We start from the raw sequence: 24,001 nt of genomic DNA, 5'->3' as shown, positions 1-24,001 counted from the left end.
GAAACTTGAAATAAAGCGAAAAATAATTCAGGCTGTTTGATTCTATGCAATCCCAATTGAATGTTCTATACATCTAGTCGTATTATTAAAATATAAAAGTATTAACACTTTAAAAAAATGGTATCTAAAAAATAAAACATAGAAATATTTTAAAAACGTATTGTTTTCGTTTTGGTTATTAACAAATGTTGCCCGCAACAAATAAGCTGACTCACTCATTGTGTGTCGAAGCTCTCTCCTTTCAAACTATCGTGTTTTTGCTGCCGGCAGTATATATGTATGTCGGAGGTAGCCGGATTGTGCTTCCAGATGCATCTGGCATAGAAATGATCGTTTAAAAATAAATTTTTTATTCTGTGAACTCGGTGAAAATGGGTCACAGGCAGAAAACATCTCGAGCACTATGATTATACACATTTTATCAGCATTAATAGCTAAGTCGACATAGCATGTCCGTCCATCTGTCTGACCGTCCGACCGACTTAGGTCTTCCAAGGCCCGCACACTACGAGTTTACTTCCGATAATCGTAATGACCATAGTGGACAAGATATCTTAATAAACATTTTTAAAACAGAAAAATTCTTTTACACTTTAGAAACAGATTGGACAGTAAGATATGGACTATATTTGCAAAGGTATTAGCTGTGTTGGTTGGTAAAAACGTTTGCAGTTGCTTGGAAAAAACTATAAGTCCAGAAGTACTTGAACATATGAAGCATACTATTTAAATAATTTTTTTTAACAGGCTTCTTAGGCAATCTTCTGTCGAAAGGACTGAAAACCAATCAATTGATTGTTAATACCGATGAAAAAACATTGAGACCAATTGCACGATTGAAGGAACCACGAGATTTATTCGCCCTGCCCAAGGAAAAGGATAATGATTGTTCACAGCAGGCCCCCAGATGGCCTGTTGAATGCCAGGTGAGTTATCGAAAAATATGTATGCATTCCCAGTATCTAACAGGTAAAAGGTTCGACCTTAAAACTAAGATGGCTGCTTGAAAGTAAATATTGATTATTTTTATACGTAAAGGTAGAATTATTGAAAGGTAAGCAGTTCATCTTCAAAGGCATTTTAAGAACCTTTCACATCCATCATTAGCAAGTTTCCCTAATTACTAAACACGTTACCAGTTCCGAACTTAGAACGACTTGCAAAGCGAGCAAAACCGAAATCAAAATTTCACATTTTGTTTGTACCAGGTATTTGCTAGAATACTGTTATAATGCTGCAAGGTTAACATTAATTAACAATTATTATTATAATTCTTAATACCCATGTATTGGTTTTTTTATACGGACCCTTATTATTCTCATTATTCCTACCTATGTATGTACACACATAAATGTTTAATGTATAACATTTTCTGTGGCGGTAAGCTGAATACGTAAAGGGACATTTACATTTTTTTTGTTTTGGGAGATGTAAAAGTAAAATAATCAGATTTCAATATTACTTTTTCTGGCCCTAATAATCTCAGGGATTTACTCAAAAACCTTTGAGTAGATATTTATCAATTTCAGGAAAACGGTTTAAATAAGCTTGCATAACTAATGAAAATAGGTCAAAGAAGGTTGGCAATTTCAAAAGGAAGCTACCAAACGTAGTCAAAATATTTTAGAATTTCCGTAACATATATAAATATGTGTGCGTTGTTACGGGGAAGCAAACCTGGATACAGATTGAGATGGACCCGAGACGGGTTTATAACATGAACCACAATTTGGAAACACCCACGCAAGTAACTTATGGAAATTTATGGTAACCAATCTTGTTTGGAGCGCGCTTAAAACAAGTAAACAATTTATTTTATACTTTCATAATATCAAAACTATGAAATACTAACAGCCTTCCTCGGCTTCATATGGGTTAATAGGAGCAGTGGAGCAGAGCAGCAGTTGGAAAATACAGATACCGATCGATAAAAATAAAATAATATTGTGCGCCAACTCGGCGAGTTCCGACACACAGATAAATAACAAGTAGTAATGGCTCAGCCAGGAGTGCCCTTCATCTACAAATGTGATGGTTGCGCTATGCTCTCGTTTGCCTTAATATTAGTAAAAAAAATGTATTCGCTGTGGCACTGTTGAGCTCGTAACTACCTAACCGACCAAACTGCTTGCCGTCGTCTTATACCGAACGTCGTCTTATAACGAACAAAGATAGTGATAAAATAAAGGATACGTGACCACCTGTATAAACTATTCTAGAAAACAAATTAGATAACTCTAGCTCTTAAACCCTAAGAAAAACATGATTTTTTTTTCACGTAAACCTATAAATGCAGAGATACATACATACATATGTACAAAAATAGACTTTGCATAGATACAGCAGACGAACAGACAGAATAAATACAAATCAGTCAAGCCGTGTTCAAGGAATGGTCGACCATACATTCGTTGAATCAATTTTTATATTCGTGTGACGAAAAAAAAGATTAACCTTTTATACACGTTAGTAGTTAGGAACGCTCGACTAGAACACCATCATTTGATGTAACCACGTATTTTTCATCTTAAATGTCGAACTGTTTTGTAAATCATAAAAAAATTCCTTCCCAGGTCATTGGGGAGCGTATAATACATATTCCTTATGTGCCAGCGCAGCCAGAACCGCTTAACGTGCCCACGGGTAATGAGCTAAAGCCACGTCCAGTTGGCGAGGAGAATGGCATTGTTGTATTTTCTTATTGCCCTATAAGTGCTGTAAATTATGTAAGTACTACAACACAATAAGTCGTGATACGTATAAACATGCACCGCCGGCACATTAACGCAAAAAGATTGGGGTTTTGGTGTAGAGATAACTATTGGGATATTATCCTAATTAAATTGATTTTCAACAACATAACAGGGTAGCCCTAATACGAAAAATAAAACAGAAGATAAGTCTAGTGAAGATTCGGATGACTCTTCGGATTCCAGGAACGAATTCATACCTCTCAGTCGGAGGCTGACGCTTCATTCAGGCAAAAATCAGCTGAACAGCGTTTCTAGCCTATTAAATGGGCTAGGTGACATCTCGACGAGCAACTCTCAGGACGATGACGATGACGATGACTGCAATACAAGTGGAGATAGTAAGGAGTCCCAAGAGAAAACAGACTTTCAATGTCTCATCGATTCGAAAAACGAACTGTTCATTAATAAAATGTATGGTACAGACTCCAGCAAATTTACAATTAACGACAACACTGGAATCAACGATACTTGGAAAAACAATAGTACGGAGTACAAGCCCGCCTCGCCGCACTACGTACTTAGTCAATTTGGCAAAAAAGTTTCGAAGGGATTAATTGAAAAGATAATCGATTACGACGACAATCCCTTAACTGACACTGGCATCTCTACCTCAAGCAAGGTACAAAATAAATATGCAGTTACCCCCTTTAAACTGCCCAAAACGAACATTTCGCGTTTGGAGGTTGCTTTCCAAAGCAGTTCACATCAATCCTATAATGATAAGACCTCAATATCGCTCAAGAGTAACAAGGTCGGAGACACGGACGAGGACAGCGATGACGATTGCAGTACAGAAATTGCTAAGGACGAGCCAAAAGTTTCAGTTAGTCGTTTGGCCGGTGGCGCTGATAAGCGTCCAAGTACCAGTTCTAGCTCTGTATCGGATACAGAAACGCTAGTCGGAGGAGAAAGCATGTGCAGGCTAGCATGTAATGATAAATGAAAATTCAAATTAGACATCAGTACGAGTCAAAATCTCAATCTCTTAGAACCTCGCATTATTATGTTTATGGTATGAAGTTTTGACAGGATACATTTGTTATTTTAACTTTTTTTTTAGAAAGATAAAGCTACCAATCTGAACTCCAATTCAAAATTCGTTTATCAACTAATTTTTTTTTTAGTCATGACGTGGTGGGCGTCAATAAAAAAAACTAAGATTAAATACTACAATGACTGTAAAATTATCAGTGACCACAAACATAATAGGTTTTGAGAAGTTATGATTAACGAGAACAATTCACAAATTGTGTTGTGTTTGATTCTGAGTATTTAACTCGCACTGTCATCTAATTTTACTTTAAAAACAATTAAAACAGTAAAATACACTCTCTACCCCCAGCAGCCACCGATGATAAAAAGCTAAGGCCATTCCCTTCAGTTCCAACGCCAATTTGCACGAGAACCGTTAGCATGGCGGCAGCAGTTGCAGCTGTCGCAAGGGGGCGTCGTCGAGGCTTTGAATCAGTTCCAAACGATATTGGGGAAACTCATATAAGTACTAGCACCAATACTAGCACTTATGATCAAGTTAACGATAAGCCCAGTTCAGAGAATAATTTTAATGAACGGGCATCTTTTCAATCTCAACCTCTTTCCTATGATATTCCTCAAATCCAGTTCAGTCGCTCGGCGGTTGGCGGCGCCAAATACATCACGAACTGCCATCCCATGAATGCAGACGAGTCTGATAGTCTGGAGTTTGAGTCGCGCTTCGAATCCGGAAATTTGGCTAAGGCAGTGCAAATCACGCCAACCTACTATGAGCTCTACTTACGTCCCGATCTATATACAAGTCGTTCCAAGCAATGGTTCTACTTTCGGGTTCGACGCACTCGTCGTAATATGCTTTATCGCTTCTCCATTGTCAATCTGGTGAAGTCGGATAGCCTCTACAACGATGGAATGCGACCAGTCATGTACTCTAATTTGGGTGCTAAAGATAAAAACGAAGGCTGGCGAAGATGTGGCAATAATATTTCATATTATCGTAATGATGATGAGTAAGTGGGGGCAGTTTCCTTGAATATTACGATTTAAAGACAACTTCATAATTTCACCGCAGAAGCAACAACAATACTAATGAAGAGGATGAAGATAACTCGAGTTACACCCTGACCTTTACAATTGAGTTTGAGCACGATGATGATACGGTGTACTTTGCCCATAGTTACCCTTACACCTACAGCGACTTGCAGGACTATTTGATGGAAATACAGCGTCATCCTGTAAAATCAAAATTTTGTAAGCTGCGTCTTCTCTGCCGCACACTAGCTGGAAATAATGTATATTATCTAACCGTTACGGCACCATCCAATAATGAGGACAACATTAGGGTAAGTCACTGTATAAGCAGCACCTAATTAAAACGTGCGTATATATTATATTAACAGCGTAAAAAATCAATTGTGGTATCGGCACGAGTTCATCCCAGCGAGACGCCATCGTCATGGATGATGAAGGGTCTGATGGACTTTATAACAGGTGATTCCACAGTAGCTAAGCGCCTACGCCACAAGTTTATTTTCAAACTGGTACCCATGTTGAATCCGGATGGAGTCATCGTAGGTAACACACGCAACTCGCTAACTGGCAAGGATTTAAATCGTCAATATCGAACTGTTATTAGAGAGACTTATCCATCTATTTGGTATACAAAAGCCATGATTAGAAGGTAGGTGAAGGAGCAACTTTCCTAAACAAATCTGGTCTACAATTTTAAAACCTTTAGACTGATTGAGGAATGTGGAGTAGCCATGTACTGTGATATGCACGCACATTCACGCAAACATAATATATTTATATATGGCTGCGAAAACAAGCGTAACCCAGAGAAGCGGCTTACCGAGCAAGTTTTTCCGTTAATGCTGCACAAAAACAGCGCCGATCGGGTATGTCTGATGTTTCTAGTTAGTTGAGTCCTTTCTTTGTGAATCTAAATATTTCTCCATCAGTTCTCGTTTGAGAGCTGTAAGTTTAAGATCCAACGTAGCAAGGAAGGGACAGGACGCATTGTTGTTTGGATGCTGGGCATCACGAACAGCTATACAATTGAGGCATCTTTTGGCGGCTCTTCGTTGGGCTCGCGTAAAGGCACTCATTTCAACACACAGGTAAGATTTTGATCAGATGCATTGTAGTGCAAAAAATAGTTGATTTCATTTTTCAGGACTATGAGCATATGGGGCGCGCATTTTGTGAGACTTTATTGGACTACTGTGATGAAAATCCGAACAAAGTAAAACGTCATGCCAAATTATTTAAGCAAATCAAAAAGATAAGAAAACGCGAGAAACGCGAACAGAAAGCATTGAAATTACAAAAAATGGCCGATCAGGGATGTATTATAAGCAAATTAAAAGTCAAACGTTCTGTGGAGAAAAATGTCTCCTAGGAATGTCTTTTACTCACTACACGTATGCTTAGTCACACGTCCCAAAACATACCACAGTCAATCGCTTTTTATTAAATTGTTAAGAATATTTAATTGAGTTGTTGTAATTTTGTTGCTGTTGTGCTGATAATTTCCGACAGAACATAATGTAAAGAAAATTGACAAAATACTACACGAGTATAGGAGTGGCTCAAACCAGAGAATTACTTCCGCTATGTTGCCAAACTATGAATTTGAATGCTATCTATCGCCAATCGCCGTTTTTAATATTTTATAGAACTGTTTAAAAGTTATATATATATATATATATATACTTTACTTATATATATATATACTTATATATATATATATACTTTACTTTATTATAAGCACACAGCACAGACAGGCACATAAGTAATACTACTCAATGTTTTATTTCTTTTATATAAGTAGTATTGTTGTAGCTCGCAAATAAATTGCGGTACACTGTAAAAATATTTGTCTAAATAAAACAATTGACGTAGTTAGACGCTATTTTATATTGTTTATATTGTAATTTTTCAGCTAGCTTCACATTAATTTTATTTGTACAATATGTAAAATGCTATAAATTCCTTTTTTTCGGCCTTTTTTATATTTTCACTAATCCTAATGCATTAACATTTACAATAGATTTTAAATTTACTCAAACAACAGGAAAGACTACGCTCTAAAATAATCGAAAGGCTGATGCGCGAAGGTTCAAGCGCCGACGAACCATTAAACATACCGCTGTCCGATTACTCAAGGTAGGTATGCTTTCCTCACAATATCAGCATGATCAGCTGAACTGATATTAAAACTTTTTGTACTCATATATGCAAGCACGTATGTTAGTCGGCCTATATCAGAGGTTTTAAACTTATTTAGTCACATTGAATGCATTCTTGACTAACCTTTATGGTCATTTTTAGGGGATGCAAAAGTATGTTAACCTAAATAACATTTTCTGCTTTTGTAGGGAATGGGGGAAGAAGACCTGAAAGTGAAATAATTGTATTTTTGTGTTGTTGTGAGGAAGGTGTACGTTAAGACGGTGTTTCGGGAAATTCTACCCGCAAGTGTGGAAAAATCGCGAAAAACGTTTGTATGAAACTTTTTTGTTTTCCATCCGATTGGCCTCAAACTCATTTATTAAGATCTTTGTTCAAATTCATTTCATACACTCCTTGGTGGAAATGGGGGTCAAGGATTTGGTGGGTTGGTGGGACCTAAAAGAAAAATCATTTGAGATTTTTTCACACATTTCGCAAAATCCAAAGAGCACGGTGGGAAGAACATTTCAAAGATTTTTTTTTTTTGTGAAGTTTACAGGTTTGTCCGATTTGCCCCAAACTTATTTTCAAAGCTCTACACACGATTGTCATGATAACGTGTTTCAGCGGTTTGGGAAATTTCACCCTCAACAGTGCTAAATTGGCGGAAAACAATCGTATAAATGTTATTAGCTCACCATCCAATCAGCTTCAAAACAAATTTTACAGCGTTTTGAAAAAATTTATTTCATACGTGCCACAGACAAGCCCAGGTTATACCCACTAGTATACTAAATGCCTGGGTGCGATTTACAAACATAAAAATGGGTTTCAAGACGTTTTGAGCCATCTTTCATATATAATTGAAAGTTTAGAATTATTTAAAATTTCACTTTTTAGATACCTTCCCATTAAAAAATACATTTCCCATAGTGTAAAACATAGTTTTGTAAAATGCTGACAGCTGAGATAGCTGTATGTTTCATTTTATTAATAACACTAGCCCCTCCTCCCCGCGTGCTCTATCGACGAACTAAGGCTCTCTGCTTGAGCTGTTTATATTTTGTATAAGCACAGTATCAATATATATCATTTTAGGAGCACATCTAATAAGACTAAGGGTTAGTCGTGAGTGCCAAATAAAAAAAATCCTCAGCGCCGAACTGTCATTCAAATATCTGAACATGCTTTAAAACATACATATACATCACATATCACATGATATGCACTATGCGCAGTTGTGCAATCTTTAATTGTGTACTATTCAGCTATGAAATGTTCAGAGCTTGAAAAAGGCATAATGGCGCATCCTTTCATATACTAGTAGGTCAAAATAACGGAACCAAATGAATCATTTGTAGCATTAAAATAACTAAGTTAAATTAAATTAGTAGGTCAAAATAACGGAACCAAATGAATCATTTGTAGCATTAAAATAACTAAATTAAATAAATATTACTACTTTCTTCTCTCCAACTTCAAACAAAAACAAAAGAAACTTTTGTTGGTTTTGAAGATACGTTGAACAAACTTGGCAGTTTTACTATGCTCTTACCCTTATTATTGCAAAAGTTGTATAATTCAAATTAATCTTGGAAGCCTAAGCTTCTTAATGAGAACGTGGTTTGTCGCGTATAATATATGTGTAGTGCGTATGACATGGTGTATGCAAAGACAATATAAATACTAAATTTGTAACGCCCATTCATTTGAATGCGACGCAATTTTTCTAGCCTAGCTTTTCACTCGTGAAACAACATGCCAGCCGACTGGCTTTTCGCTCTCATAAAGCCATAGGATCGAAAGTCGGCTTGTGGCTTGTTGATGCTGCCAGCTTGCCTTCAGCAAAAAAAAAGTTTCGTACTTATGATCGAGGCTCAATACAGTTGCTTAATTCATGATATGCATGCCTCAAATAAATTAAATTGTGAGCCAAATTTGAATATAATACACTTTTATTAAATAGCGCGCCTTGTGCAACAACTATATAATAGCCCACGTGAATTGGCTTTTATTTTTGTACAGTGTGTACTGGAGAGAAGTGCTTGTCTCAGCCAATGGCATACAAGTATGTTTTGTATGTGTAGATTATGTTTTTGGTGTATGTGTATCATCATTTGCATTAACGCAAACTTCATATGCTCGTTAGTAGGAGCAAATAGCATAGCCAATGCAAGAAAATTGAAACTCGCTAACATGAGTACATACATATGTGTAGTATGTATGTATTTGCAAACAAATGAAAATAACAAAATGAATTGTCAACAAGTAAGAGGTTCCAGTAGGGAGCTCCCGACTAGGGGATACCCTGAACCCTCTTCTTCCAACATCAAATGCATATATATATTCTATTTTAGAAGCTATGTGTCAAGTTTGGTGACTTTCGCTCTTATTATTTACCAAAATTGCCCAAAAAACAGGATATCGATTTTTATCGATTGCTTGGAAACGGAGTAAGTTATCGATTATCGGAAACGACCTCGATCTGCGCAGGCACTAGGAGCACCTACATCTAAATTCAAGTCTCTAGCTCTTATAGGTTCTGAGATCCTTGCGTTCATACATACGGACGGACGGACAGACAGACAGACATGGCTAGATCGTCTCGAATATTGATGCTGATCAAGAATATATATACACTTTATGGGGTCGGAGATGCTTTTATCTGCCTGTTACATACATTTGGATTTTGCACAAATACAATATACCCTTATACCCTTTTTAATGGGTTCAGGGTATAAAAATTAAACAAGTGGCTCTAGTCTGGAGTTCCAGACTAGGGGATACCCTGAATTCTTATCCCAAGTAAATCCGGCTCAACCCAGTAACCAACCGGACTACTTGCCATCGTGTCTGCTCGACAACTATGCAACTTATTTTCATTGATATAATTCATTGATATCATTTCATATAATATATATATAGCTGTTTGTCCTGACAGATTGCTGACCAACGCACAGCCCACACCATAAGAGGTAGGAAATTTTCACTGTAGTTACCTTATGTGTCGAAGTAGGTTAAAACAAGGTTTTGGGAAATTCCACCCGCGAAAAAAGTTTGTAAGAAGCTTTTTGGCTTAACATCCGATTGGCATCAAGCTCATTTTCAAAGATATTTGTTCAAATTAATTTGAGGGGTGTTTCACACTTATTGAAAAATCCATTCCTCCTTGGTGGAAATGGAGGTCAACGATTTGGTGGGTGACGTTTCGCGCTCAAATTCATATCCAAAGATCTATATGAAAAATTTGGGAATTTTTTCACACTTGTGGTTTGGTTATAGTTTTCAACATATTTTAACAACGATGTTTGATTAATCATTGATATTAATGCGCTCTTACAAGCTGTTTGTAACAATACTATGCCTTTTCATAGTTTTACGGATGCAACACATATAATAACAAATCTTCCGCTTTTAATTTTACACTTTAGCGACGAGGGAAATTGCAGTTCTAGTTCCGACAATGAGGGCAAACATTCAATAACAGCATCTGATCTAGAAGGTCCTTGCTGTGCGCCTATACGTGCGCCGCCCAGTTCGCCTGAGATCATGCATGAGATTCGTAAGGTACGTGTGGCTCACATTTATTTCGTTAAAAACGCGGCTTACAGCACAAAACCGATCCGTTCGCCTACTGCCAATAGTTTCGTGTACGCCGAATGCACAAGGTGATGCATGTATTGGACCAAATATACTTCTCACCTGTTCTTCAGAGGAAGTTCAAGGCACTGGCGCGACTAAAACGTCGCCGTCACAAATTGGGATGCAAGATGGTCTGTTCCAGGCGTGCGACTGGTGGTGGAGGTGTACAAAATTCACCGCATGGTAACGTCGAGAGGCTTGTGAACGGCGAAACTCCAGATCGCGCTCAGATAACGATCAAGACGCCACGCCAGTCGCCTGACTCCGAAAGTTCTGAGAGCAACGGATCTCAGTCCTCAGATTTGTTGACGGATGCTAGCAACGATGTCAACCAGACTGGTAAACAGTCATCCCGTAAGCGCAACAAAAAAAAGAAACACATGTCCACAGAAAAGTGCAAGACTAAAGCATTAAACCGCAAGATGCGTATCGACCGCAATTTGCGACTTTGGCTGGCCAACCGACGCATTTTTATTTTTCGTCGAAAAAAGGTACATTCAAGAACAACAGCCCACCTCACAATACTACAATGAATATTTCTTCGGCGTGCCGAAGCCTATAATTGCTTGCACTATGTTGCGCTAAATGGTCTTGTTTCCATTTTTCTTGATAGCAAAATAATTTATCTGTTGTGAATTTAACGCAAACATAAATAGGAAGAGCAATATCAAACCAAATAATCATAAATATTTCATATAAATATATGCACACACTATTCTATGTACATATTGTACTAAGAAATTGCTATCACTTTTTAAGCTTACTGTCAACATATAATATATCTAAACATTACTTTTGAAGGTTACCCCCGTGTTTCCTATATTTCAGAATCGCCGGCAGCGTGTTCGAAGTAAGCCTGTTAAAAAGCGCGGCGAATTGGTACGCACTGCGCTTGATTTGCCAACGACTGATCCGGGATCTGATTTGCATTTCTCAACAGACGATGAAGAACTTTTCCCAGCAGGTAATGTTACATTTGGAGCGGTGGCGCCACTTCGTCATACTCTACTCCAGAGCGAGTTACAGCGTCGTTATATCGAAGAAATTGGTGACTTGGTTGTCCAGAAACCGAAGTCTGATCACATGCCACCAGAATTGATCGTGACTACCCCCTCCAAGAGCACCGGGGCTGGCGGAGTTAAAAGGTTAGACGTCTATAAACTTACGCCTAGTACAGCGCCCGAGCAGCAAGGCGGTCAGCATAGCCAGACTAATATGACAGGTGCTCGACGTACATATTCCTGGCACAATCTCAACCAAGATGGCAGCCGTGTTAGGCCCAGCTTTATTAACGAATCAAAGCCAGCCTCGAGGATTCATAAGACACCACCGCGCCGGTAAGTGCTACAGTTTCAAGTACCCTAAATTGCCTAAGCCTATACTTACTGTAGCAGTGTACACAGCAACCTAATCCCACTTGGCACTCAAAGACATTGCACTGACAGCCATGGTAAAGACCTGCATGTAAAACTCTCAATGAAACGAAAAATTTGGACAGGAGCGCATGGCGATCCTGACGTCCGACCGTTAGCCTGGTACAAAGGACAGCCCAAGCCAAATGCTCACATGGCAACTGTAATGGCTACGGCAGCAGCGACTACAGCTTTTCGGGGCTCTGGAGGTTCACAAACACATAACATGTTCGGTGCCAGCAACAAAGAACCATTGACATCGGCAGCAGGATCGTCAACGACTTCAGCAACTGTGCCACCTCCCTATGTAGGGGCGCCGCGCAGATCCCGCAAATTGGAGCAAGTGGATTTATTTAAGTAAGTTAGAGAATGTATTACAGTTTCCCGAAAAATGTAAACATACCTTTTGTAGCGCATGTTCACAAAAGCTATTACTCTGGCAGCAAGAACATAAAAAAATACAGCCGTCAAACACACGCCTAATGGGCGGGACTAGCACCAAGCTTGAGTATCCGCAGATCCCCATACGCAGTTGCAAACCAAGCAAGAGCATCAGAACAGCTAGTGGTAACGCTATCGATGTATCTGGCATAACTGGTAAGACTAAGCGCAAATCCAGTATGATTAAAATTGCTGAGACGACACAACTGGTTACACGCTTTTCGCGGACTCATAGCAATGCTAGAGGCTCTGTCAACTTTGGTGTACAGAAACATCAACAAACGACTCAAATGCAACGCCTGATTTTGAAAACTCAACCAGGCAGCGGTGCAGAACACGTTCAAACAGCATCTGTCAGTGGTATGCAATACTCTGCTGGACGCACAACTAACAAGTTCAAGGCTAGTGGCCTAGTCGTTACGGCGGTCCAGCAAGATTCCGGTGGTGCTGGTGGGGTTTCGAGACGAATGCGCCATGCTGGTGGGCCGCTTATAAAGAGTGGCAGCAGCGGAATCGCCACTGGCGCACTCAACATGCCACAATACCGCAATACCAAAACATTGCCAGCAAACAAATCTGTTGCAGGGATTTCCCTAGACACAGTCAGCCTTGTACGGAAGGTGAAAACGAAATTGAAAAAGAGAAAGTCCCGCACGGTAGCGAATGTTGTTACCAAGTGAAGGATATCAGCATTAGCTGAAGCAGTGAGATTCCCGGACATTCCTTGATTCCATAACCGACAACATCCCCTTATCAAAATCTTTCATGTATTTGTATGTGAATTTGTTTTTAAACCAAATTTTAGTCAAATTTGAATTTGTTATAGAAATAATGCACTACGATGTGCGCAATTTTGACCAATTAGGAAAATGTGAAAACATAAATGTAGCAAAATTTATGGAGTACTACAGTTCCCCTTTAGTGTAGGCATTGTGTATAATAACCATATTTTGTATCCAGTATTGAATATTGAATGATTAGTTTTTGGCCCCCATTTCTTCGCAAATTTCGCAATAAAAATTAATGTTTTGATCTAACAGTTTGTTATTCAAAATCCTCTATAGGAATTTAATTTAAATTCATAAAAATAAAATAACAATTACTTGAAAATTCAGCAGCAGTTTAATCAAGCAATGCGGGTTTGACACAGAACTAAGCTCAAATGGTCACAAAATGGGCAATAGAAATTGGAGATTGGTTTGATCGTTTTACATACTCTGTTCGTCTCGTATCGTTTTATACCAGATAATTTATTAAATAGTGCGGAACTTGAATTTAATTTAACATAGGCGAATATTAAGTGCAAGTAAACAAACTGATAATAGATATTAATATCGGATACATATATCGATATATATATAAGCAACAAACTAATAATGCGTTCTTACTGTAGGGGCATATACACTCACATCCAAAATCAATAAGAGGTGGGAAACGCAAGCGTTTAATATTACCGACTTTATTATTATGTAGTGAGCTGTTAAATTAATATGCGACAATTTCTTGCTACTTTGCCAGTCCAGTTTTATGGTTAAATTGTGGCTTGTTTAAGGCGTAATTATATACCTTTAATTGAAATAAACTATTGGCAGAAACATTTTCTCAACCCAATGGTTAGGACCATTAGAGTAGTCAGAGACTGCGTTTGAATTAATATAATTATAATTCAATATTTCCCATTTTGTTGGCAGCGCTTAAATTCATTGTACGCAATTTAATATTATCGCATTAAATGGAAATGCGCTTACACTATAACATATGCCAAATGCATGCTTATTCTATGCAGAAGGGCTGAAACCCTACATTTTGGTACATTGTGATTTTAAATAAATAACATATTTCTGTATGGAAACGGCAATATGTGAAAAGAGAGGGAAAGGAACCCTAGAAAGAAGAAAGTTACCGAAATAAATAATACTATGAGGAGACAATATTGACCTTGTCTACTTCAATTAACGTGAAATACAGAGTGGATTTCTTGAGAGTATTTATTTCAGGAGAATGAAAGATCATGTTGTAATCAACGCTCTCCGAGTGTATATAAAATGGCAGGACTTGGTTGCGTGCCCGATTCGCTCAGATAGGCTCTGATAAGAGCCAGCCAACAGTCAAATGGAAAGTCCGCGATGCACTCGGTCATCAGCCAGATGCACTTATGTACATATAAGTTAACACATCCAGCCAGCTATGGGGGAACAGCGTTTCAACTGTTGCATTTGACGTTATCGGCAGCACCGAGGGTTTACTTAGTTGGTTGCGTGCGATATTATCGGCCACGCCGATATCTTTTTGTCATATGGTCAGAGTATGCGGGGTGAAGCTGGGCCCATGGCGGAGCCCAACTTTTTGAAAGGTGGCAACGCCAGACTTGCGATCCACGACACCAAAAACCACGATTGCTATTGGCCGCCCGGTTCGCTCTTGAAGAGAATATGAGGAGAGTGGATCGCATGCCCTTGGATATGCCCTTGGCAGTCCATTGGGCCAATGACCCAAAAAATGCAGCTGTGCAGATGGGCAGCAACGGTGCCCTCGCCAATGTATGCGTGTGCCGAAATTCGGCACCGATGATGTTGCTGCCCAAATGTACGGGGAGTTCGACTTTGTCAGCGGTCCACAGCGGACGTACCGGCTCGCAGTTAAATTTTGTGAATTTGGATATTTTTTTTACCGGCCACGGAGCATGTGCTTAACCAAAAAGAAAAAATGAAAGGGCATACATTTGTTCATGACGGGCTTTCTTTATTATTTAATTGGCAAGATAATTCCTTATCTGCTAACTTATTGCAAAATTAATAGTGCACAAGAGCGATAATACACGAAACAATAATACACCAGGAACACACTGTCATTATTTAAAACCACTATAAAAGCGATACTCTATTAGAGCAGCCGCAGCCATTCGGTGGCACACCACGTTTGAATTCCACGCTGGCCAGATCAAGCCAGGTATTCTCGGGCCGGATTTTCAAAGCGCGGCCAAGTGTCGGCGTAAATCACACGATGGAGAGACGAGCCATCACGGACGGGTCTCATACGCCGAAGAGGCAGAGTCAGACGCGGACTTCCCATTGTTCTGAAAGAGAACCGCCTTTTTTTTTTTTTGTTATTAAATACATAAAAATAGTCACGACTAGTTTAAATTAAGTAAATTTCCGAAAGTACGAGCCGGGAAGGAAAGGGTCCAAAGATTATTGCGTCTGCCAAGTAAAGAATGAAGTTATAAAGGTTTAGATTTTGGTCAACTTATGCACGAGTGATACCCACTTATACGTATATATATGTATGTTACGCACCTCAGGTGCAGGTGCCCCCACCCAGAGAGCTCTTTAGGCAGGCAAGGTAATATTAGCGCTTTGACAAACAACGCCATTCGTTGGAAACACATATGTACACACGCTCCCCATTGGTGCAATAATTACCTGTGTTTATATTTCTCCCCTTATTTTTCTTTCCTTTGTTGACTGGCAATAACTTCTGCCCGTTTTTGTTTGGTCTCAGGTATTGTATGAAGGTCGCCAACAAAAAAAATGTATTCTGTACAAAAAAAAGAAATTTAATATATTTAAGATTAATAGAAATTGTTATAAATATGAAACGATGCAACGCGTTATAGATAACTGTTGAAGCGAAGTTGAAAGATGAAAAAAAATTGAAATTCAAAACTTATATCCATTATTCTAAATATAAGAATATACCAACTTATCGTATGCACCTGGTTTAAATTGCCAGAAATGTTCGCGAGTACGAAATTATAAATAACAGCTTGAAGATAACCCGCAGGGGAATAAGAAATAAGATTAAATGATAATAACGATAAGAAATGCAACCAATTATATGCCGTATCTGAAGAGAGAAATGTCCGGCTAAATTTTCTTTGATGGGAAGAGTTGGCATAACAGCCGGCACAGGCTGATGGCCATCTAATGGCAAAATGAGGGAGACGAGTGTAGGTGATCGTCTCATGGTAGGGTGGGTACGCTGGGTCCGGAACCGGGGCCCGATCTGGAAGAGTAAGGTGGATAAATAGTGTTTTTTTTTTAATTTATATTGAGTGTCTCACCTTTGTTGTTTACATGTTCATAGTTGTTACAGCTGTTTATTTTGTTCATGAGTTAGAAGTTCCGATTGTTTGACGTTATCGTTTTGTGGTTCGCTTTGCATAGTGTAAGTCTGTTTTGCTACAGACGTGTATCTTCGTTGTTATCGATTGTGCGGACTGCGGGCCAGGGATGTGACTACACCCAGAGAAACCGATGAGCCAGCCAGCGCGGCCCCCCGAGAAAAAAGCAGTATCGTAACAATATGGCGCCCAATTTGAAGAAGCACTCGGCTTCCTTGAAGTCGGTGCACAACCAAGGAAAAATAAATACGATATAAATGAAGGAACAGAGAAAAGGATTCCTTTGGACCCACACTGCTGAAGTCTTATGTGGCACGAGTAGGTAGCTCATAATCGGGCAAAGTGTAGTGGAATCCGAGAAGCGCGACGAAGAATATCCATAAACATGAGAAGTTTTCTTGTAGTGGTTGATGACGGTAAGTCACGTTTGCATGTTGGCGAAACGTGCGCGACCGTTTATCGTAGCCTGGTGGTAGCCGCCACGACAAAATAACTTGTGATAGAATGTGATATTAGGGTAGGTCTTACTAGAGTTTGTTTAATGTTTTCTATTTGTTTTGTCCCACTCTGTGCTAACGTTTGGGGTGTGCTGGCCGTAGTTAAAAAGGAGCTTCGGAGACAGGTGACCCAGGACGATATAAAGCCGATCCTGCGCCGCACACAGCATACCCTAAGGGTGCACAGATGTGCGACAGAAACCAAATAGCCTTTAAGGTAGCGTTCCTTGAATGCCGTTCGTCAGTCAAACGGACGAACTGAGCATTTCACGAATGCTTAAGTGTTGTCCACTGTCCAGATTATGCGTAGATTAGTTAGCCTGTGTTAGGATTTGTCTTCTCTCCGCCAAGTATTTGAATTAATTAGAAAGCAACTAATTTATTTTTGTGTCGAGCAGGGACCACGAACAGGCGGCATCCCGAAAGATCGGGAAGTGTTCCAGCGCGAGGCATTTTCACCACCGGTGCCACCGAAGCCACATAGATGAGGCGCACGAGGGGCGGAGTATTCGTCCAGCAGCCCAGATTACGTCGCAGATGCTCAGTCGAGGAACTGGCGTAACCCGAATAACCGCCATTTCCGAGTAGAGGACCGGAGAGCGGAGGAGGCGTACGCCAACGTACGAGAAACGGCGTACATGAAGCTCGAGCGGTGGAACGTCAAGTTCGGCGAGGACGCGATGAATTCGGTCGAGGACTTCGTGTTCCGCCTGGAGTTCCTGCAGAAGCAGTATCAATGCCCGTGGAAGGAGGTCCTGCGCGGTTTCCACCTGCTCCTGACCGGCCGCGCTCGCGAGTGGTATTGGATTCACGCGCGGCATTTTAGGGTCGACAGCTGGATGCATCTGCGGCATGCCCTCTTGGACAAGTTCCGGGGCTACCAGACGGAACACAATGTGATGCAGGAGCTATTACAACGAGAGCAAGAGGCCAGCGAGGGGGTGGATGATTATATCCTGGTGAAGAATATAAAGCGCGGTTTGAAAGAAAGTCTGGTGAAATATATCTATGCCATGGACGTACTCACCGTGGATGAGCTGCGTCAAGAGAGCCTAGAAGTGGAGAGGCACATGGGTCGCATAAGCCGGACGGGGTACCTGCCGCCGTCGCGTTGTCCACAAGGAACGAGGCCCGTAGTCCACGAGGTTGAAGTACCACCACATCGTACAGAAACGCCGCCGGGAGAACTGGAGGAAGCATTAGTGCGAGGCAGGAACTCATCCCGACTTGTATGCTGGAGCTGCAGACAGTTCGATCACGTCTTTAGAGACTGTCTGGAGCGGAAAATATTCTGCTATAGGTGTGGAAAGCCGGACACTTTCTGCTCCCAGTGTGAAAACTATCCGGGAAACCCCAGAGGGAGCGCGGGTATGGCGGGACAAAAGCCAATAATCATTGGAAAGGAGACGGAGACTTGAAATAAGCATCAGGATAAGGCTAATTATAATAATAATATAAGCAAAGGAGGAACACTTAGGGGCTTACTATATGAAGAACGTGTTCGGGCATACATGTCGGCCCGAAATAGAATTTTTGGTGAGCGACAGCTAGAAGGGATGACACTAGCCACCCGGAAAGTGGTGAAGGCACGTGCGCGCTTCCGCAGACGCAGGATTACCCGGCACCAGGTCGTCGAAGCGGTGAGACGGGAGGATAGTATAGACCCACGCGTATTCGCCGAAGTGGAAGTCGCCGGGGCCAAGATGAAGGGGTTGCCTCAGTCAGTCTGTTGGGACGAGGATGCCGGGAGTTAGTGTAGGAACTGGGATGGGAAGCGGGGGGCATACGAATCGATGGTAAGGACAGCGGCTGGTGCCAATCGCACAATTTTAGGTCGCGTTGTTCTGCCTGTGAAATACGAGAATAGAAAGGATAATATCGTATTTTACATGTGCCCGGACCTGCGACGGGAACTTGTACCAGAGCTGCTCGGTCCGGCCAGAAAGTCCGAAACACCCCCAGAGGCATCTGAGGTAACGGTAGCGAGCCCAAAGGTGGCTTATTACCGGGACGACGACGACTGCGCGGCGGATCCGGAAATGTGGGATCTGGACAACGACCAGAGGAGTCAGTTGGGAAGCGTGAAACGCAGATTTCTCCAATTTGAGAAGGATGGCCTAGAAAAACTCACCTGCTGTAGCACCGAATTCAGCTGATCGAGGGAGCAGAACCCGTGAAGGACAGACATTATCCGCTGTCTCCGGCCAAACAGGAGATCGTGTGAGCCGAGGTGGATAAAATGCTAAAGTTAGGCATAATCCAGGAGAAGAGCAGGGTGTATACAGTACCAGGGAGGCTATTGTACCATTTCCGCCACACACCATTCGGGCTCTGCAACGCCGCTCAACAACTTTGCAGGCTCATGGACAAGGTAATCCTGGCGAATCTGAGGTCCAACGTGTTCGTATACCTCGACGATTTGCTGATAATATCGGCAGATTTCCCAACACACCTAAAATACTTGGAATTGGTGGCCGAGTTTCTGAGGAACGCGAACCTCACCATAGTCATGGCGAAGTCAAAATTCTGCTTCCGCAACCTAAACTACCTGGGTCTCATCATAGGCGGCGGGACGCTGCGCATGGATCCGCGAAGAGTAGAAGCGATCCGGAACATCCCGAATCCGAGGACGGTCAAGGAACTACGAAGCTTCTTAGGTACAGCGGGGTGGTATCGACGATTCATAAAGAACTTCGCCGAGATCTCGGTACCGTTGACTGATGCCCTTAAGAAGAGAACGGGTAGATTTGTGTTGAGTGACGAGGCCATAGATGCCATAGGTGCCATCTCACTACGGAGTAGGAGCCGTGTTGTTCCAGCTAGACAACGAGCAACAAGAAAGGCCGATCGCATTCTTCTCGACCAAACTCAACAAGCACCAGATCAACTATTCGGTGACCGAGAAGGAATGCCCAGCCGCCAAACTGGCCATACATCGATTTCGACCGTACGTTGAGATGATGCCGTTCACGGTAATCACCGATCATGCGAGCCTGCAGTGGCTTATGGATCTCAAAGACTTGAGCGGGAGATTAGCCAGGTGGTCCCTAGAACTGCAAGCGTTCCCTTTCTCCATGCAGTACCGCAAGGGAGCCGACAGCGTCGTCGCAGACACGTTGTCCCGAAGCGTGGAAGAGGTCGAACTGACCCCAGAGGATCTGTTGGGATTTCAGATCCCGGAGTTCGAGAGCACCGAATATCAAGAGCTGATAAATGAGGTGATGAGCTAACAAGGGAAGTTGCCGGATCTTAGAGTGCAGGACGGACTTCTGTTCAAGAGGAACGTGAACGAGAGCTTGGAGGATGAGGTCGAAGGCACAAGTTGGAAGCTCAGGACTCATCCAACAAGCACACGCGGACGAGACGTTAGCTCATGGACGCATGAGGAAAACGCTGCACGCGCTGCGCAAGCGATATTATTGGCCCAACATGGCCATACAAGTCAGGGACTATGCACGGAAATGCGATACATGCAAGGAGACCAAGGCACAAAACTACCGGATGCAGGTCGGAATTGGGGAAGAAGTGCGCTTCCTGGGGAAGTATCGACGCTCGAAATGAGGGCATGCGTGGATATTCGTCGTCGTAGACCACTTTTCGAAATGTACCTTCCTGAAGGCCATGAGGGAAGCCACCGCGGCGGATGTCGTGAACTTCCTAGTGCATGAGGTGTTCTTCAAATTTGGCGTGCCGGAAGTGATCCATTCGGATAATGGACGACAATTCGTGTCAAAGTCGTTCGATGCGATGGTCCAGGCGTTTGGCATTACTCACCTGCGCACACCAGTGTATTCGCCTCAGAGCAACGCCAACCGAACGCGTGAACCGCACAGTGCTGTCTGCAATCAGAACCTACCTGGGTCAGGATCATCGGTATTGGGACGCGTACCTACCAGAGGTGGAAGTGGCGATCCGGAATGCGGTCCACAGCGCTACGGGAGTGACTCTGTTCTTCGCGGTCTTTGGACAGCAGGAAATTTGCCCAAAATCCGAGACAGTTTTATAATTTTGTTAACTTGAAGCATAAATTTTCAAGTTTGCCATCTTCTTTTTCTCTTGGGATGGATAAAGCTAGCAATGACACTGATTCTGCTAACCTCTTTGCTAATTTTTTCCAATCAACTTACTCTTCAGTCTGTCCTAATACTAATTCTTACCCTTATATATTTCTTCCGCTAGTTCTATACCTTCCCCTATTATTTCACACTCCTCTCTCCTTTTAGCTATAAACTCTTTAAAATCTTCTTACTCTCCTGGGTCGGACAATATTCCTAGTTGTCTACTCAAGGAGTGTAGTTCTTCCATTCTTTATCCATTGCTAAAGCTTTTTAATCTATCCCTCGAAACTTCTGTCTTTCCATCTCATTGGAAAGAATCTTATATCATTCCTCTTCACAAGAAAGGTGGGAAGTCTGATATACAAAATTACAGGGGCATTGCAAAACTGTCCGCTATTCCTATATTATTTGAAAAAATAATCACTTCGCATTTGCAGCATTTCTGCAAATCAGTTGTTTCCCCTGTTCAACATGGATTCGTAAAGAATCGGTCAACTACGACCAATCTGCTTGAGTTTACTTCCTTGGTAAATGATGCTTTCCTTTCGAAAATGCAAACTGATGTCATTTACACTGACTTCAGTAAGGCGTTTGACTCTGTGCACCATGACATTTTACTTTTTAAACTTGACCGAAAAGGTTTCCCTCTGTCCCTTTTACTTTGAATTAATTCTTATTTAAAAGGTAGGACCCAAAGAGCAATACTGACGCTGACTACCTCTAAACGGGTTCACGTTACTTCTGGTGTTCCTCAAGGTAGTCATCTTGGTCTCTTTACTCTTTTAATAAATGATCTTCCCTCTGTTATATCACATGCCCGTGTACTCATGTATGCGGACGATGTCAAACTTTTTCTATCATACACTAACCCCCTACATCATTCTCGCCTACAAGACGATTTGAACGCTATGCAACTTTGGTGTTCCAATCAATTGCATCTTAATTGTTCAAAGTGTATGTTTATGGCATTTAATCGTACTACACCTTATCTTGTCAGTTATACAATCAAAACTGTTTCGGCGCGTTCTCCGCTTTGTGCCTGTAATTCGTGTCGCTCTGGGTCTTGTGCGTTCAGAACATTGTTGGTGTCGATTTGTTAACATAGTCTAAACTCTGTTTCAGTCTTGACATAGATACCATCGTTAATGAGGCAAAAGGTGTACTTGGATTCATCAAACGATGGTATAAAGTTTAACGATCCTTTTATAACGAAACTTCTGCACATTTCTCTTGTTCGCCCTATCCTTGAATACTGCTTTTGCATCTGGTCTCTGCAGTATTACAGTAGCCAGGATTGTTATGGATCTGTTTAGAAGAAATTTTTGCTTTTCGCCTTACGAGGTTTAAATTGGGACCCTAATTTTCGGTTGCCATCCTACTCCAGCAGACTGCTTCTTCTCAACCTTCCGTCGTTAACCAACCGTAGGACAATTCTCGGTGTTGTCCTTCTTCATAAGTTGATTATTGGCGACATAGATTCTCCTTTTCTGGTAGGGCGTCTCCAATTCCCTGTTCCGGCTAGACTAACCAGAAATTATCGCCCCTATTCCTATATACGTGCACAACAGACTACGCTATGTACAATCCTTTTCGCGTGCTATGTAAAAATTATAATAGTTTGCATCACGTTTTCTCTACCGAACTTTCTCTGCCCCTAATAAAATTGTTGCTTTCAGGATACCTTCGGGAAGTCGCTGACCATTCCCAGCTATGAGCAGGGGCATAGCTGGCCGGACAGGCTGAAAAATTTTCCCCCACTGGTTTTGTGATTTCCCATTACTTTTCTCTTTGTCCTATCTACTTAACGCTCTTTATATAAATTACATTGCTTTATTTTATTAACAATTTTCTTACTGAAGAAAAGGGGCACAGCTGGCCGGACTGGCAAATAAAACATCGGTGGGTGATGCTATTTAGAAAATTGTATTCTTTAACTAGGCTTTTAGCATAGAATTCTATTGTATAATCTATTGAATAATGAGGAAGACACTCGTTTTGTCGACCATTAATAAATAAATAAATAAATTAAAAAAAAAAAAATGTACCTGAACGGTTCCAGTTACAAACTGGCCAGGAAGCTGAGATCATTGGCCGATCACAGTATTTCTGACCTTGACGCGAAGGATAGACTGGCTGTAATCCGAAGCCAAGTCAAGGACCATCTGTACACCGCATACCAGCGAAGTCGCCAACGATACGACCACCGCGCGCGCCAGCTCCATCTGGAACCGGGACAGGAAGTATGGAGGCGCAACTTCGCACTAAGCAGCTTCGGCAAAGCCTTCAATACGTCCTCCTGTTTTTTTCTTTTGGGTCAGTGCGAAAATATAGATTACTTGTCGTGGGTGTGGCCTACGATGGGCAATGTTATTAGCCAACTGGGTCAATCCATGAAATGCGCACGCAGATTCCTTGTAACGGTCATTCATGTCGTTCCAATAATCTGCGTGGTGATGTTGCATTTGACGTTATCGGCAGCACCGAGGGTTTACTTAGTTGATTGCGTACCATATTATCGGCCACGCCGATATCTTTTTGTCATATGGTCAGAGTGAAGCGGGGTGAAGCTGGGCCCACGGCGGAGCCCAAATTTTTGAAGGGTGGCAACGCCAGACTTGCGATCCACGGCGCCAAAAGCGACGATTGCTATTGGCCGCCCGGTTCGTTCTTAAAGAGAATATGAGGAGAGTGGATCGCATGCCCTTGGATATGCCCTTGGCAGTCATTTGGGCCATTGACCCAAAAAAAAATGCAGCTGTGCAGATGGGCAGCAACGGTGCCCGCCTCGCCGAAATTCGGCACTGATGATGAACGGGGAGTTCGGCTTTGTCAGCGGTCCACAGCGGACGTACTGGCTCGCAGTTAAAAATTTCTGAAGTTGAAAAAATGAAAGGGCATACATTTGTTC

General features: G+C 41.5%; 2 protein-coding genes and 1 long non-coding RNA gene across 9 annotated transcripts in view; 1 reads left to right on the top strand and 2 right to left on the bottom strand.

Moving 5' to 3' along the window:
- Nucleotides 1-13,747, bottom strand: part of Nadsyn (NAD synthetase) — a 34,786-nt gene extending 21,039 nt beyond the window's left edge. For 2 of the 3 annotated variants that reach the window (XM_015171096.3, XM_015171095.3), the window contains exon 1: nucleotides 13,632-13,747. The gene's annotated coding sequence lies outside the window, so the exon portion shown is untranslated. Of the gene's footprint in view, nucleotides 1-13,518 lie in introns of all 3 variants that reach the window. The other variant, XM_070206604.1, reaches the window with a different exon arrangement.
- The window catches only part of Nna1 (Nna1 carboxypeptidase), a 30,810-nt gene extending 14,536 nt beyond the window's left edge, over nucleotides 1-16,274 (top strand). Inside the window, exons 2-16 of one of the 5 annotated variants that reach the window (XM_015171098.3) lie at nucleotides 748-926; nucleotides 2,574-2,726; nucleotides 2,866-3,682; nucleotides 4,096-4,756; nucleotides 4,819-5,089; nucleotides 5,147-5,427; nucleotides 5,485-5,644; nucleotides 5,708-5,866; nucleotides 5,923-6,090; nucleotides 6,799-6,914; nucleotides 10,352-10,487; nucleotides 10,565-11,053; nucleotides 11,364-11,899; nucleotides 11,954-12,331; nucleotides 12,387-16,274. In XM_015171098.3, the coding sequence (XP_015026584.1) occupies nucleotides 748-926; nucleotides 2,574-2,726; nucleotides 2,866-3,682; nucleotides 4,096-4,756; nucleotides 4,819-5,089; nucleotides 5,147-5,427; nucleotides 5,485-5,644; nucleotides 5,708-5,866; nucleotides 5,923-6,090; nucleotides 6,799-6,914; nucleotides 10,352-10,487; nucleotides 10,565-11,053; nucleotides 11,364-11,899; nucleotides 11,954-12,331; nucleotides 12,387-13,095 (5,213 nt within the window). In that variant the 3' untranslated portion in view covers nucleotides 13,096-16,274. Of the gene's footprint in view, nucleotides 1-747; nucleotides 927-2,573; nucleotides 2,727-2,865; nucleotides 3,683-4,095; nucleotides 4,757-4,818; nucleotides 5,090-5,146; nucleotides 5,428-5,484; nucleotides 5,645-5,707; nucleotides 5,867-5,922; nucleotides 6,091-6,798; nucleotides 6,915-10,351; nucleotides 10,488-10,564; nucleotides 11,054-11,363; nucleotides 11,900-11,953; nucleotides 12,332-12,386 lie in introns of those variants that run through there. The other 4 variants (XM_070206602.1, XM_070206601.1, XM_070206603.1 and 1 more) reach the window with 4 other exon arrangements.
- Nucleotides 15,508-16,578, bottom strand: LOC116650230 (uncharacterized). The gene is made up of 4 exons (XR_011415998.1): nucleotides 16,479-16,578; nucleotides 16,131-16,420; nucleotides 15,838-15,952; nucleotides 15,508-15,615 (listed from the first exon to the last, which is right to left on the bottom strand). It is a non-coding gene; the product is annotated as an uncharacterized lncRNA (long non-coding RNA).
- Between the last annotated feature and the right edge of the window lie 7,423 nt (nucleotides 16,579-24,001).

This window comes from Drosophila virilis, chromosome X, assembly GCF_030788295.1.
Source record: "Drosophila virilis strain 15010-1051.87 chromosome X, Dvir_AGI_RSII-ME, whole genome shotgun sequence".
NCBI lineage: Eukaryota > Metazoa > Arthropoda > Insecta > Diptera > Drosophilidae > Drosophila > Drosophila virilis.
The sequence above is the reverse complement of the archived record's forward strand: the minus strand, read 5'-3'. Positions and strand labels throughout refer to the sequence as shown.